The sequence below is a fragment of the Salvelinus fontinalis genome, chromosome 25 (genome assembly GCF_029448725.1).
Source record: "Salvelinus fontinalis isolate EN_2023a chromosome 25, ASM2944872v1, whole genome shotgun sequence".
Lineage (NCBI taxonomy): Eukaryota > Metazoa > Chordata > Actinopteri > Salmoniformes > Salmonidae > Salvelinus > Salvelinus fontinalis.
Genome location: NC_074689.1, coordinates 31,487,313 through 31,501,886, shown reverse-complemented (window position 1 = coordinate 31,501,886; position 14,574 = coordinate 31,487,313). Strand labels below are relative to the sequence as shown.

At 44.8% G+C, this 14,574-nt stretch overlaps 1 protein-coding gene across 2 annotated transcripts in view; it reads right to left on the bottom strand.

The window, feature by feature from the left end:
* The window catches only part of LOC129823119 (brefeldin A-inhibited guanine nucleotide-exchange protein 1-like), a 119,431-nt gene that overhangs the window by 42,733 nt on the left and 62,124 nt on the right, over positions 1 to 14,574 (bottom strand). Inside the window, exons 5-11 of one of the 2 annotated variants that reach the window (XM_055881882.1) lie at positions 13,520 to 13,699; positions 12,958 to 13,011; positions 7,789 to 8,104; positions 6,805 to 6,921; positions 6,326 to 6,585; positions 4,909 to 5,042; positions 699 to 933 (exon numbers count right to left, since the gene is read on the bottom strand). In XM_055881882.1, the coding sequence (XP_055737857.1) occupies positions 699 to 933; positions 4,909 to 5,042; positions 6,326 to 6,585; positions 6,805 to 6,921; positions 7,789 to 8,104; positions 12,958 to 13,011; positions 13,520 to 13,699 (1,296 nt within the window). The remainder of the gene's footprint in view (positions 1 to 698; positions 934 to 4,908; positions 5,043 to 6,325; positions 6,586 to 6,804; positions 6,922 to 7,788; positions 8,105 to 12,957; positions 13,012 to 13,519; positions 13,700 to 14,574) is intronic. The other variant, XM_055881883.1, reaches the window with a different exon arrangement.

Here is a 14,574-nt window from a genome sequence, read left to right as displayed (position 1 = left end):
AGGAAACAAAGAGGCCGAGATGAGAAAAGCTTCATGAATCTTCATTTACAGAACTATCCACTGTAACAAAGCCATAAACACATACATCTCACTGCAGGCTGACCGCTCAACTATGAAATCATAACATCTCAACCAACAACATCTGTCTCCAGAAAATACTAGGATTTCCTTCATGGCCACAAACAGTCGCAGGTAGATTAAGTCATCAACTTCAGCATGAGGAAATATTACAACCAGACCACTGTGGAAGTGGACTACAAATCAGAAGCAACAGCTAACAGGTAATACTGAAACTCAATCGCACTGAGACAAAACTACATTACTGTGCCCTGTGATAAACTTCATCTCCCATAAATCACCTGTGTCAGGTGCCTGCTGTATTGAGAGCTGAGAGGTTTACAACATTGGGAGAGGGAACAGGAGAGATTGGCATTTGGGGATAGGACAGCTATTCAGCGACAGAACAGAACAGTGTCTTGACCTGCATGTTGATGGGTTTTCAAGTAGGACAAGAAAGGAGGAATATTAGATGGAATATGAAGAGTAATAAATGGTTTGTGACTTTGGGGAGGAAGAGAAATACTATTTGGACTAATAGCTGGTCAGGTAGCTCAGTTAGTTTTTTTGTTCCAGAAAGTGGACTAAATCAGCAGCTTAATATTTTGCCACAGAGGAACAACCAAAATGTAGGTAGCTACCTCAATCTGCATCTTCAGGTGGGTCTTGAAGTGGGAGAGGAGGGTGAGGAAGATGGAGAGCGAGAGCGAGAAGACCTCTGGGATGGAGGAGACGCCGTTCTTAGACAGCGCCACACACAGGTACTGCTTGATGGCGTTGATGAACATCTCGTTGGTCTTGAAGATGGGACCAGCATTCTGCAGGATGGACAGCAGCAGCTGAAGGGACAGCACCTTGGAGCGCAGCTCGTGGGACCTGGCAGGAGACCGCAAGAGCCATTGATTCAGACTTCTAACATTTAAGTGCAACAGGAATAAGAATTCTTTATATGTTCAGTAGCCAAACGTTGTAGATGGAAATGCCATGAATAGAGCCAATGTGACTCCTTATTCTAAATGTCAGAGATGTTTGTTCCAGCATATTTATATCTGAACGTTCCAAAACGTTGTGTCTGCTGAATTTTCCCTTGATTTATACCATATGCCATCAATCAGCTTAATATGCACATAAAGTGACCCCTGATAATGTATTTATTATGTGGGGATGAAGACAGAGATCAGGGGTGGACTAGGACCAAAAATGTCCCAGGCATTTCTAACACACCACCCAATTATTTTTTCTTGAGGCCCCTACACTGGCCCATTTTCTTCCCCTTGAGGATCCTATTATTAGCCAGATAATTATCATTTTGCACAACAAAGAAAACAACAAGTTATTCAGGCCCTTAGGCCAAAATGCCAGATGGCCAGCCCACCCCTGACAGAGATGCATCAATAACAGGTGCTCTGTGAGACACCATCTGATTCATCAGTTATTAGCAGCACTTCCTGGTTGACCCACAACTGACTGAGGATCCTAATGGTCTGGTGGCAGTCAGGTGATCTGGGGATGTCCAGCTAATGTCCGCCTAATGTCCCCCTCTATACTAAGAGCCTGACCTAGCTAGATGAGCTGGAGCTGTTTTCCTTTTTCCAATAACATTTCCAATAATAGATCTGCACATACAAACACCATATGTTACAGCATAGAGAGGGCATATTTCCGTAATAGATCATTATAGTTAGATAATTATATTGTCCATTTCCCCTTTCCATAAGTCCGACCCGTATTTCTAAACAGCAGTACGATGGAGAAGCATTAGGAACCCAAAATATTTATTTTGTTGTCTTCTTATTTGCAGTGACTGGCTTCCTATCTGTAATGCTCCCAAGCACTCCTCCACAGACAGACTGATATTAATGTAGCATACAGAAATATAGTGCATTCGGAAAGTATTCAGACCCCTTGACTTTTTCCACATGTTGTTACTTTACAGCCTTATTCTAAAATTGATTAAATAAAAAAAATGCCCCCCTCAATCTACACACAATACCCCATAATGTCATCACAATACCCCATAATGTCATCACAATACCCCATAATGACATCACAATACCCCATAATGACATTACAATACCCCATAATGACATCACAATACCCCATAATGACATCACAATACCCCATAATGTCATCACAATACCCCATAATGTCATCAGAATACCCCATAATGACATTACAATACCCCATAATGACATTACAATACCCCATAATGACAAAGCGAAAACAGGCTATTAGAAATGTTTGCAAATTTAAAAAAAGAAATACCTTATTTACATTAGTATTCAGACCCTTTGCTATGAGACTTGAAATTGAGCTCAGGTGCATCCTGTTTCCATTGATCATCTTTCAGATGTTTCTACAACTTGATTGGAGTCCACTTGTGGTAAATTATTTGATTGGACATGATTTGGAAAGGCACACACCTGTCTATATAAGGACCCACAGTTGACAGTGCATGTCAGAGCAAAAACCAAGCAATGAGATCAAAGGAATTGTCTGTAGAGCTCCAAGACAGGATTGTGTCGAGGCACAGATCTGGGGGAGGGTACTAAAACATTTCTGCAGCATTGAAGGTCCCCAAGAAGACAGTGTCCTCCATCATTCTTAAATGGAAGAAGTTTGGAACCACCAAGACTCTTCTTAGAGCCGGCCGCCCGGCCAAACTGAGAAATCGGGGGAGAAGGCCTTAGTCAGGGAACCCGATGGTCACTCTGACAGAACTCCAGAGTTCTTATGTAGAGATGGGAGAACCTTCCAGAAGGATAACCAACTCTGCACCACTCAACCAAATCAGGCCTTTATGGTAGAGAAGGCCAGACGGAAGCGACTCCTCAGTAAAAGGCACATGACAGCCCACTTGGAGTTTGCCAAAAGGCACCTAAAGACTCTCAGACCATGAGAAACAAGATTCAACTCTTTGGCCTGAATGCCAAGTGTCACGTCTGGCGGAGAACTGGCAGCATCCCTACAGTGAAGCATGGGTGGCAGCATCATGCTGTGGGGATGTTTTTCAGTGGCAGGGACTGGAAAACTAGTCAGGATCGAAGGAAAGATGAACAAAGCAAAGTAAAGAGAGATCCTTGAAGAAAACCTGCTCCACAGCCCTCAGGACCTCAGACTGGGGCAAAGATTCACCTTCCAACAGGACAACGACCCTAAGCACACAGCCAAGACAACGCAGAAGTGGGTTCGGGACAAGTCTCTGAATGTCCTTGAGTGGCCCAGCTAGAGCCCGGACTTGAACCCGATTGAACATCTCTGGAGACCTGAAAATAGCTGTGCAGCAACGCTCCCCATTCCACCTGACAGAGCTTGAAAGGATCTGCAGTGAAGAATGGGAGAAACTCCCCAAATACAGGTGTGCCAAGCTTGTAGCGTCATACCCAAGAAGACGTGAGGCTGTAATCGCTGCCAAAGGTGCTTCAACAAAGTACTGAGTAAAGGGTCTGAATACTTATGTGAAATTGAAGTTTTTTATAATTAAAAACAAATACATTTTCTAAAATGTATAAAACCTGTTTTTGCTTTGTCATTATGGGGTATTGTGTGCAGATTGATGAATATGTAATAAATTTTAGAATAAGGCTGTAACGTAACAAAATGGAAAAAGTCAAGGGGCATTCAGCGCAGGGGAAACCTGACAACTTGATCATTTCAGCTTGGCCCGGAAAAGGCTGGCTGGGTACATTTTCAGTACAATAACAAATCAACAATGTGAACCATAGAAAATCAAAAGGAACAAAACATACCTGAGCCATGAACAACAAGACAAATTACCTTGGGCATGTTTTCAATGTATATATGCAAAACATAAATCCTATGTCTGGTGTTCATAGTCAGTGGGTTGAACTGAACATGCCATGCAGCCTTGGAGTATGATAACTTGACCATTTGACTGTTGAGGACTGTCGATGTGTGCTTCCTTAAAGCCAATTTGAGGTGACTAAAAAACAAGGTAATATGCCAAACTTTAATCTTTTATTAACAAATTACAACAGCAAGATTCAATACTAATTTGTAATCCCTAAAAAGGCATGTTCAAAGCATCTGTTGTAAGTTATACAGCTATAAAGCAGGTCTCCTGTGTGTCGTCCGGGTATCACCAGGGCCAGTCATGGAGTAAATCTTTCTGTGGGTGAAAAGGCTTTCTGTCTTACAGACACTGAGCCCTTCCTCTGGTGGCACGGCCATCCTCCCTGTCACCCCTGACAAAGGCCTGTGATAAACAGGGTTCCATTCCACCATTGTTCTTAGACAGTGTTCTTAGACAGAATTCTGACAACACTATAGGAAAACTGGGCCAGAACTCTCACTAGCCAATGCGGATAGAGTGTTAGGCCACATGGGCCATTGGGAGAATGATGGAGATGGGAGACTGAGACAGTCAGAATTGAGTTACCATACAGAAACCAGATTCAGGAAATCTTGTTATGTAAAAACTGCCATCAGATCCAGCAAATCAGATGCTTATTTGGCTGTAACGGGCTGGCAAATACATACAGAAGAACACCGAAATGTAATATCCCTTGTATTGGATCAAAACAAAATCTGATTAGATATTTTTTCCCTTGTAATTTCCTGTTCTACAGAGGGAGAAAAAACAGGGAGCACAGGAAGCGATACAGAACCAATAATCAGCTAAGTGATGCTTCATCCAAACACACACCAACCATCACAACACTCCCAACTAATAACTAGGCTACCCTCCACAAGACATGATTCAACTAAGGAACACACTCCAAAAATAAACCTGTAATAGCCTATTACCTAGGGTAATACATCTACTGATCCTCTATTCAATTCTCTAAAACCAAGCAATAATACGCTTCCTGATACAGGAACTCAACTTACTTTGGGTCTGGCGGTCCATCTGACAGAGGCTTCATGGACAGCTTGCAGAGCGATCTAAACACTAGGAAGGCATCCTTCTGGAGAATATGGGAGAACTTAGCACCTGGTACTGGGCCTGTGGTCGCACCTGACTCCTAACGCAGAAACACAAACAGATGGTCTACATCAAAAAAAGTTTAATCAAGAGTCAATTATCATCAAATATGAATTCCCCATTTGACAAAAAGAGTGTGAAATAAATGCTTCCAATTAATGTATCTGTTCAACCTTGATCATGTAAGACTGTAATCGTACACTCTTAGAAAAAAAGGGTTTGTTGTCCCCATAGGAGAACCCTTTTTGGTTCCAGGTAGAACCCTTTTTGGTTCCAGGTAGAACCCTCTGTGGAAAGGGTTTTACATTGAAATCAAAATGGTACTACATGGAAACAAAAGGGTTATACCTGGAACCAAAAGCTATTTTTCAAAGGGTTCTCCTATGGGGACAGCCGAAGAACCCTTTTTGTTTCTAGAGTGTAGATAATTACAGTGCTCAAATATCGCTATAATAACCTGAGGAACTGAGAGGAGATAGTCTATGAATCATGTTGGAATCAACCCCCGCAGACTGGAAGACAGACACTCTGATTCAGAGGAACTGAGAGGAGATAATCTATGAATCATGTTGGAATCAACCCCCGCAGACTGGAAGACAGACACTCTGATTCAGAGGAACTGAGAGGAGATAGTCTATGAATCATGTTGGAATCAACCCCCGCAGACTGGAAGACAGACACTCTGATTCAGAGGAACTGAGAGGAGATAGTCTATGAATCATGTTGGAATCAACCCCAGCAGACTAGAAGACAGACACTCTGATTCAGAGGAACTGAGAGGAGATAGTCTATGAATCATGTTGGAATCAACCCCCGCAGACTGGAAGACAGACACTCTGATTCAGAGGAACTGAGAGGAGATAATCTATGAATCATGTTGGAATCAACCCCCGCAGACAGGAAGACAGACAATCTGATTCAGAGGAACTGAGAGGAGATAGTCTATGAATCATGTTGGAATCAACCCCAGCAGACTAGAAGACAGACAATCTGATTCAGAGTGGTTAGGTTAAATGCGGAAGACACATTTTAGTTGAATGCATTCAGTTGTACAACTGACTAGGTATCCCCCTTTCCCTTTATGACTGCAGCAGCAGAGGGATTGAATAACCCTCAGCTCTTTAATTCCTCATGTTACCAATGACTTCCATGTTCCTTCTTACAAATTGATAAACCCTATAAATGCAATAAAAAAATGTTTTTATCGGACTGGGTATTTAAACAGTTTTATTTGTCTGTTAAAACAGACACCCATGCTAGCACAAAACCCCTTTGTAGAGCAAAGTGTGTTGCTGTGGTGACAGGCAGGTCAATCCCTCTCACCTGTGTATCATTGGAGCAGACAGACAGCCTGTCGTCGGGCAGCGACGGGGTGAAGCTGGCAGAGATGGGCGTGCCGGGGATTCCGTTGGCATGGACATTCTCGCTGTCGCTGCCTAGCGCCCCCTCGTCTTCCGCCACCTCCGTGACCTCTGTTACCTTTGTGATGACCTCAGCGGGTTCCATAATCTCTGTGGGCTGCTTGGTCTCGCCAGCGGGCTCCTTGGCATCTGAACACAGATGAGCAGGGTTCAGGCAGTACCCTTTGGAGTGGTTTAGTATGCAAGGGTCAAAATAGCACTGAGACACACAACTCTCTCTCTTTCTAGATAGGACAAACAAGTAAACACACAGTAATGCCTAAACTCTCCAGACTTCTCATTCTAAAATGATTTTGTATCAGAATTCCATGTTCCGGTAAAAGTCCATTGTTGACTTAACTGACCGCAGACACAAATGTGATTTCAGATGCATAGACTTACCTCCAACGATGGTGTTGACGACTTCCTGTAGGATGCTCTGGACGATCTCCTGGGCTTTCTCCTCATAGTTAGGCTCCTCCTCCTCTACTGCTGTCTTTTGGTCACGCTGAGCAGCACCTTGAACACAACACAAGTAAAACTTTAGTCAAAGTCCATTTAAAAGAACCTGAATACACTTAAAAAATGTAAGATGGGAAACAGTGAATTGACAGATTGAGTAAAGAAAGTGTTTTCTCTGAGTGAGACTGAGCATTTAGCCTTTGATACTGTAATTGTCAATGTTGACAAGATAAACAGTAGTCACTGGTATCAGCTACCACATCTTCCCTGAAGAAAATGTGCGTGGATGTGTGTTTGTGTTGAAAGCGGTGAGTCATTTGGAAACAAAATGATTATTGAATCCTTGGATGCATATTTTTCTCACTCTCAATCTCTTTTCTATGGCTTCTCTCATTCAGTCACTAATGAAAGCACTTATGGGCTGTCAGAAATGGTTTTCTGTAAACGAGTGCATTACCACCTAAAGAGAAAGCTGTCTCATCAAATGCTTATTTAACACAGACAAAATATTTTGTCCCAGAGTTCTGCCATTATTGAGTACATGAAAATGTCAAGGTTGAGGCTTTGTTACTGTCTAAAGCAGCCAAGGTACTAGCCTAACACAATAGCCCTGGAAATGTCTTTCCTCAAACACACGGCAAAGTACTGAGCGAGAGTGAAATTCTTTGTCTGTTTGACCTTGAACATGACTGCCTATATGACTGCCTATATTTGAGTGTGTGTGACACACTGTCTGTCTGTCTGTCTGTCTGTCTGTCTGTCTGTCTGTCTGTCCGTCCTAAGGTGAAACTCACACTGTGTCCCTGTCTGTCTGTCTGTCCTAAGGTGAAACTCACACTGTGTCCCTGTCTGTCTGTCTGTCCTAAGGTGAAACTCACACTGTGTCCCTGTCTGTCTGTCTGTCTGTCCTAAGGTGAAACTCACACTGTGCTGTTGCTGCCTCTGTCTGTCGGTTCTCTGCTGTGCTGAACTCAGAGCCGTTTTCTGGGTCTGGCCTCTCATACACCATCCCATGTTCCCCCTGCTCCTCCTCCGTGGCCCCCTGGGTTGGGGTAGGAGTGGTGGGGGTGGAGGTGGGCGTGGGTGTAGAGGGGGTGGTGGGGCCGTTGGCCTCTCGGGGAGGGCCCTTGGCCGGGAGGTAGATGTGCTGCTGGAGCTGGGGTGAGTCCGGTTCCTGTTCCTGGGTGACTTGGGAGTGCTGCCGGGGCCTCTCTCTTTCCATCTGCTTGGCCTCCTGGAGCTACGGAGGGGGTAGAGGGGAGGAGGGGTACAGACGGGCAGACCCACACACAGACAGCCAGACCCAGGCCAACCCAGCGTAGCCACATACAACCAAACACATACAGACAAAGCCAAATGCACGCACACACACACACACGTACACGCACAGAGAAATGTGTTAACACAATGTACACAAACTCATTATATCAATTCCCTCTCAAAGATTCCCTAAGGGGTTTCCACCCCAATGCCAAGCAGCAACACTTCCCGATGTCAGATCAGGAAGCAACGCACGGCAGCTTTGGAATCCCAGCTTTCCAGGCAGAGACATCAGAACATAAATTCAGCATGGCTCTTAACATCAGGTCTCTGTCTAACATGTGTTTATGAATGACATGCTGTCAAAACAAGTACGAGGCAGAGCAGCTCACATGCTTATATAAACTGGGTTAATGCAGTGCAGAACAGGAGACATAGTATTTCTGGTCTAAAATACTGCATGTTCTCCTGGTTGATGTGTCACTGATGTTGATGGGTATTGATGTGGAGATGTTGATTTACATCGAGAGACAGCTGTCTGAATTATAAATGTCTTTATATTATTCCTCCACAGCCCCAAAGTAATCTCGAGATGTTTTTTATTTTTATGTGGATATGAAGCTATAAATATACACATTATAAACATTTGTTACAGTACACAATGGAAAACATTATAATATTTTATTATTTCAGTCAAGCTATAACAGCCCACTACATAGTATGAAGTTATAACATATCTCTATAGTTGCGACCTACACAGTATGCATCTATAACAGCTCTCTATAGTAGCCCCATACACAGTATGAATCTATAACAGCTCTCTATAGTAGGCCCCTACACAGTATGAATCTATAACAGCTCTCTATAGTAGCGCCCCTACACAGTATGAATCTATAACAGCTCTCTATAGTAGCGCCCCTACACAGTATGAATCTATAACAGCTCTCTATAGTAGGCCCCTACACAGTATGAATCTATAACAGCTCTCTATAGTAGGCCCCTACACAGTATGAATCTATTACAGCTCTCTATAGTAGGCCCCTACACAGTATGAATCTATAACAGCTCTCTATAGTAGGCCCCTACACAGTATGAATCTATAACAGCTCTCTATAGCAGCCCCATACACAGTATGAATCTATAACAGCTCTCTATAGCCGCCCCATACACAGTATGAATCTATAACAGCTCTCTATAGCAGCCCCATACACAGTATGAATCCAGGTGCGTGTGTAGGTGTACTACAAAAATAATGTTAAAAGAAGTGAAAAACTGAGCCACAAGATGATGTAAGCATGATTCAGAGGAAAGACACAGGTCAGGAATGGAAGCAAATCCAATATGACACTTTTACACAACTACCAATATGATTGTGAATGACACATCTTCTCTAACACCAGCCTATAGTCATTTCCCCCCAATTCATACACTCATACACACAACATAAAACATGGGGCATTATCAGATTATTAACGTAACAGAATTTGTTCTCAACCCCTTTCCTGGCCAAATAAAGGTTCAATCAAGAGAGGACATTAGTCTAGAGGTCGTGCTGACTAACAGATCCAATCAGATGTGTTCAGAACGCAGATCACTGTCCCACTCCAGGTAGGAGTGAGAGTCCTCCAATCAGATGTGTTCAGAATGCAGATCACTGTCCCACTCCAGGTAGGAGTGAGAGTCCTCCAATCAGATGTGTTCAGAATGCAGATCACTGTCCCACTCCAGGTAGGAGTGAGAGTCCTCCAATCAGATGTGTTCAGAATACAGATCACTGTACCACTCCAGGTAGGAGTGAGAGTCCTCCAATCAGATGTGTTCAGAATACAGATCACTGTACCACTCCAGGTAGGAGTGAGAGTCCTCCAATCAGATGTGTTCAGAATGCAGATCACTGTCCCACTCCAGGTAGGAGTGAGAGTCCTCCAATCAGATGTGTTCAGAATACAGATCACTGTACCACTCCAGGTAGGAGTGAGAGTCCTCCAATCAGATGTGTTCAGAATGCAGATCACTGTCCCACTCCAGGTAGGAGTGAGAGTCCTCCAATCAGATGTGTTCAGAATGCAGATCACTGTCCCACTCCAGGTAGGAGTGAGAGTCCTCCAATCAGATGTGTTCAGAATGCAGATCACTGTCCCACTCCAGGTAGGAGTGAGAGTCCTCCAATCAGATGTGTTCAGAATGCAGATCACTGTCCCACTCCAGGTAGGAGTGAGAGTCCTCCAATCAGATGTGTTCAGAATGCAGATTACTGTACCACTCCAGGTAGGAGTGAGAGTCCTCCAATCAGATGTGTTCAGAATGCAGATTACTGTACCACTCCAGGTAGGAGTGAGAGTCCTCCAATCAGATGTGTTCAGAATGCAGATCACTGTACCACTCCAGGTAGGAGTGAGAGTCCTCCAATCAGATGTGTTCAGAATGCAGATCACTGTCCCACTCCAGGTAGGAGTGAGAGTCCTCCAATCAGATGTGTTCAGAATGCAGATCACTATCCCACTCCAGGTAGGAGTGAGAGTCCTCCAATCAGATGTGTTCAGAATGCAGATTACTGTACCACTCCAGGTAGGAGTGAGAGTCCTCCAATCAGATGTGTTCAGAATGCAGATCACTGTCCCACTCCAGGTAGGAGTGAGAGTCCTCCAATCAGATGTGTTCAGAATGCAGATTACTGTACCACTCCAGGTAGGAGTGAGAGTCCTCCAATCAGATGTGTTCAGAATGCAGATCACTGTCCCACTCCAGGTAGGAGTGAGAGTCCTCCAATCAGATGTGTTCAGAATGCAGATCACTGTACCACTCCAGGTAGGAGTGAGAGTCCTCCAATCAGATGTTCAGAATGCAGATCACTGCCCCACTCCAGGTAGGAGTGAGAGTCCTCCAATCAGATGTGTTCAGAATGCAGATCACTGTCCCACTCCAGGTAGGAGTGAGAGTCCTCCAATCAGATGTTCAGAATGCAGATCACTGCCCCACTCCAGGTAGGAGTGAGAGTCCTCCAATCAGATGTGTTCAGAATGCAGATCACTGTACCACTCCAGGTAGGAGTGAGAGTCCTCCAATCAGATGTGTTCAGAATGCAGATCACTGCCCCACTCCAGGTAGGAGTGAGAGTCCTCCAATCAGATGTGTTCAGAATGCAGATCACTGTCCCACTCCAGGTAGGAGTGAGAGTCCTCCAATCAGATGTGTTCAGAATACAGATCACTGTACCACTCCAGGTAGGAGTGAGAGTCCTCCAATCAGATGTTCCGAATGCAGATCACTGTACCACTCCAAGTAGGAGTGAGAGTCCTCCAATCAGATGTGTTCAGAATACAGATCACTGTCCCACTCCAGGTAGGAGTGAGAGTCCTCCAATCAGATGTGTTCAGAATGCAGATCACTGTCCCACTCCAGGTAGGAGTGAGAGTCCTCCAATCAGATGTGTTCAGAATGCAGATCACTGTACCACTCCAAGTAGGAGTGAGAGTCCTCCAATCAGATGTGTTCAGAATGCAGATTACTGTACCACTCCAGGTAGGAGTGAGAGTCCTTCGATCAGATGTGGCAATGTCATATCACACCATTATCTCTGTGGTAGCTAGACATGACACACACACAGTGACACACACACGGTGACAAACGCACACACACACACACACACACACACACACACACACACACACACACACACACACACACACACACACACACACACAAATGGAGGTGCCTCTCCATTTGTTTACTGAAAATGTTGCTCTCAAACTGTCTTGCTCTAGAAGCCATTGTGTCAACGATACTGCTCTCTCTACTATACTGACGGCATTATATTTACCATTCAATTCTAACAACTCTCAGATTCAATAATATGACCCTCTATTTAAAAGGGATGAATGAATCTATCAACATCGAATTACTCCGATAGTAACAATCCCAGACAAACGCAACGAGATGAGATTCTGCCAGCTAATGAGAATACACACACAGCCACAATACATATCACTTCTGAAGATGGGGTGTGTGTGTGGGTGCGTGCGTGCGTGTGTGTGTGTGTATTTTCAAATCAAGAGTGTAAGCCCATACACACACAATGCAAACAGAAAAACATTTGAAAGGCTCTGTCGGCTGGTATGAACAAGCACATGCACACGCACACACACACTACTACAAAGACGAGTGAAAGCATTTTATGAATACAAATGGTAATCAGTGCTGAAGAAAAGATAATGAATCGCAGGCAACTGAACTGAAGCACCAGCAAGCACAGCATAACCACAATGCACGTCTGCCCCAGCAAGCACAGCGTAACCACAATGCACGTCTGCACCAGCAAGCACAGCATAACCACAATGCACGTCTGCCCCAGCAAGCACAGCGTAACCACAATGCACATCTGCCCCAGCAAGCACAGCGTAACCACAATGCACGTCTGCCCCAGGAAGCACAGCGTAACCACAATGCACGTCTGCCCCAGCAAGCACAGCGTAACCATAATGCACGTCTGCCCCAGCAAGCACAGCGTAACCACAATGCACGTCTGCCCCAGCAAGCACAGCGTAACCACAATGCACGTCCGCACCAGCAAGCACAGCATAACCACAATGCACGTCTGCACCGGCAAGCACAGCATAACCACAATGCACGTGTGCCCCGGCAAGCACAGCGTAACCACAATGCACGTCTGCACCAGCAAGCACAGCGTAACCACAATGCACGTCTGCCCCATAGCTGGAACAGAGGAGGAGAAAGAGAGATGGATGGATGGACTGATGGATGGAGCTGAATGAGAACACAGAGAAGAGTTCAGAGTTCAGATCAGGCAAGTCAAGGCAGTCCTGTAGTCTTTACCTGGCGGTCACGTTTTCTCGAGGCCAGAGACCAAGATATCTTGTGATTTGTAAGCTATGTGTCCGGGGGGGGAGGTGAGGGGGGAAAGAAGTGTCAATCGAGAAGAAACAGACGATATTAGAGCAAACTTTGTTTTCAGGGTGACACCTCTTACTTGGACCTCTGGTCAGAAAGTCTATGCTATGCTGTAGCATCAGCGTGACGGAAACGGAGGCTATATGTAGTCAGTCAAGTTATAGCAACTTAGATGAGTTAGGTAGGTGTCAGGCTAGCCATGTTTAGCCTAGCTGTAGCCTGTGACAGGACAGTTTTATGTCACCTGACACATAAACCCCTACGACTCCTTATTCAACTGCTATGTCATGCTCAAATAAAGGGTTACCTTCTCTTCCCTTTTCCCCTCAGTACAGTTTCTCTATCTGTCTGTAGCTCTGTTTCAATATCCACACCAACACACCACTACCAACCAAGCCACAAAGCCATGTATTGGGCGTCATGCATTCTAAGTGCTATGCTAGTGTGGACATTGGGATGTTGGCGTGTGTCTCAGAGAGGGACTTACTGCCTGGTTCTCCATGCGGGCAAAGATGACATTGAGCATCTGAGTGAGTGTGGCCTTGGCCGTGGTCTGGTTGATGAGGTTCTTGCTGGCTAGGTAGATGTTGTAGCAGGTCCTGACCGCCTGCAGCACTGTGCCCTCATGGATCTCTATGTGCTGGGAGGTCACAGCCGTCAACAGGGCCTGGTGGGGGGGTGAAAAGAAAGAAAGAAAGAAAGAAAGAAAGAGAGAGAGAGAGAGAGAGAGAGAGAGAGAGAGAGAAAGAGAAAGAGAAAGAGAAAGAGAAAGAGAAAGAGAGAGAGAGAGAGATTCATCATGGTTTATCAAGGTCTATCTTGGTGCCTCAGCATTATTTGTGTGAAAGATACTCCTACAGCGCTAGTAGTATAGTCCTCTGCATCTCTGATCCCTTGGCCACCCTCCTCCCAGTCAGAACTACACAGACACAGTTACACAAACACAGCTATAGCGGGATGAGCTGAGCCAAGCTGAGCTGACAGCAGATTACGGGTAGAGGCTGAGATTTGGGCTGCTGTATCACAGCGAGGAGTACTGTACTGAGAGAGAACACAGCGGTGCAGGACCATCTCAGAACAGACCTTCTGACTCACAGTCAGGACTAGAACAATGCCTAGTGCACTTCCTGTCAGTCATCACTTCTTAATACACCTCCCTGCGGAGTGCACTTCACTCAACAAATGCTAAGTGCACTAACCTCAGTGTACTTCTCTTATCTACGGCTTAGTGCACTTCCCTCAACCACTACCCTCCTCTCTACAGATGAAAGTAACACCGACGTACAGACTCACTATGTAAGGCATAATCAACTAGGGGCTATGCATTCTATGGAAGAGAAAGTATGATGTGGAACTGCCCGTCCACGGAGTCGCATTATTTTCCAGAGAACGCAAAGAGCCCCGAATTAATTATTAATTTTATACCATGGCTATAGTTTAACATATTTGCACCGAGAAATCTGTTCATTTGCAGGTAAAAATGTGTTCAACATCCACTGAAATAGGTAGCAAGTTTACTAGATAGCTACAGTAGTTGCCTTG